Consider the following 2,165-nt stretch of genomic DNA (forward strand, 5'->3'; position numbering starts at 1 on the left):
GTTTCATTTTAAAGTGCAGGTCACATGACACATCAGGTATGAAGTCAAACCTCTTAGTAGCAGATGATTAAACAGTGTGTGATAAAGCTTAGTCATAGTTTCACGGTAGGTGATAAGAGGGAGACTCAGACACTTGTTCAATTATTAAAAAAGAGATTTATTCCAACCAGCGTAACCAAAACAAGTGTGTCCAAAAAAATAAAAGAACAAGGCAGTTAAGATAAGTTCAATTTGTTTAACTCAGGAAAACTCAACAACTCTCCACTTAAACAGGCCCACCAATCTGTCCAGGCTGAACCATATTTATCACACCTATACCAGGTAAACTACAATGCTACTTGTACCAATGATCATTGTTTAAAAACTCATCATCCACAGTATAGTCCTCACAATAAGACAATAAGAACATATATAAAGATTAAAGATTATTGACTATATAATCATTCTGTAGTAGTCTTCTAGAATTTCTAGGAGACAGGTTTGATATACATGAATACACCCATCCTTTATGTACAAACGACAGACACCCATCAGACCTGTTGTTTAGTCACAGAGACCTTCAGTGGAGTAAAGGTCAGTGGGAATTTTTGTAAAGTGTAAATGTATGGAAACAGTGTGTCAGTGAAAGTGTGTTTGAAGGTGAGTATGTGTGTGTTAGTATCAGGATCAGAGAACGACAGATTTCCTCTGTTCCAGTCCAGATTCACTCTGATCCTCTGGAGCTTCTTCTTCACTGAGAGAAAAGTGCGGGAAGATGGTGGTGACCATGCTGACAATTTATCATCATAGAACCCTATTGTCCATAATCCAGACTGTATTTCTCCCTTCCTCTGAACAGACTCTGATGACACACCCAGTTCCCACAATGTATTGTCTCCAACCTCGACATCCCAGCTGTGAGTCCCTGAATTAAAGCCCTCGGAGCCCAGGACAGAGTAGGCATCAAATCTCTCTGGATTATCAGGAAGCTGCTGTTTCTCTCCTCCTCTCACACTGGTCAGATCTTCAGACAGGATGAGATGTAGACCAGCAGTGTTTGGATCCAGAATGACAGGAGTGTGGGAGACCATCTCCTTCATGTTGTTCCAGATGTTGAAGGCCAGGTTGCCCAGGTGTTTGGCCTGGTCTATCAGAGCTCCTGAGGGCAGCTGTGGATCATCCAGCAGGGGGCAGCGCTGGACTCTTTCCACTGCAGCCTTGTAGTTGTTCAGGAATGAGACGTCTTCAGCTCTCAGCTCCTCCTCTGTGGCTCTGACTGTGTGTGAAAGAGCTGCTATCTCTCTGCTCAGAGCCTCCATCTTCTCCTTCATCATCTGACTCTTCTGCTCCTCTTCCTCCCTCAGAGCAGCCATCCTGGCCTCCTCTTCCTCTTCTAGAAACTGGTGAAGCTTCTTAAACTGCTCCTTAATCTGCCTCTCTGTGTGTTGGGCCTGGACCTTAATGTGTTCTGCTGTTTGATCAAACTTCACTTTAACTTCTTCACAAACCTTTAACTTCTCCTTTAAGGGCTTCAGAGTTTCCTCAAGTTCCTTCTTGTGTTCTGGTGCAGCTTCATCGATGGGTCTGATTGTGTGGTTGGTGTGTTTTGCTGAATCTCTGCAGACGAGACATATTGGCTGCTGATGGTCCAGACAGAAGAGTTTGAGTTTCTCAGAGTGCAGACTGCAGAGATCCTTCTCTGATCTGGAAGCCATTTAGTCTCTGAGTGAAGCTAAAAACACAGCAGACAGAAAGTACAGTCAGTCATGGCTCCCCTCCCTCCTCTACTAACTTCACTGACATTTACTTTCAGTGTGACTCCAGTTTTTAGTCAAACTCACCTTCAGTGTGTGGAGAGTCAGCAGGTTGAAGCAGCAGAGTTCTAGTTTTCCACTTTTCTCTCCTGTAGCTGTACTCACTCAGAGGAAGTTGTTAGTTTGGTCTGAAGGTGAATCTGATGCTCTGTTTTTCAGTCTGTGTGTCTCTTTAGAGAGCAACAATAAACTGTTTCCTGGTTTGTCTCAGGTGAGTCAGGTGAGAGGCGGAGCTTTGTCAGATCTCTTCTGATAAATGTTGTAGCTTCACAGTAACACAGGGTGTGTTTCAGTCCTGCACTCAAACACACACATACCATCAAGTTTAAAGATAACAGACTAACAGGTTTTACCTGATTTAATCTGTACAGT

At 43.5% G+C, this 2,165-nt stretch overlaps 1 protein-coding gene across 1 annotated transcript; it reads right to left on the minus strand.

Moving 5' to 3' along the window:
* Positions 1 to 530: 530 nt before the first annotated feature.
* LOC128355419 (nuclear factor 7, brain-like) lies at positions 531 to 1,694 on the minus strand. Its single transcript, XM_053315658.1, has one exon. It carries the CDS (start codon positions 1,692 to 1,694, stop codon positions 531 to 533), a length of 1,164 nt encoding a protein of 387 aa, XP_053171633.1.
* Positions 1,695 to 2,165: the final 471 nt, after the last annotated feature.

This window comes from Scomber japonicus, chromosome 3 (assembly GCF_027409825.1).
Source record: "Scomber japonicus isolate fScoJap1 chromosome 3, fScoJap1.pri, whole genome shotgun sequence".
Lineage (NCBI taxonomy): Eukaryota > Metazoa > Chordata > Actinopteri > Scombriformes > Scombridae > Scomber > Scomber japonicus.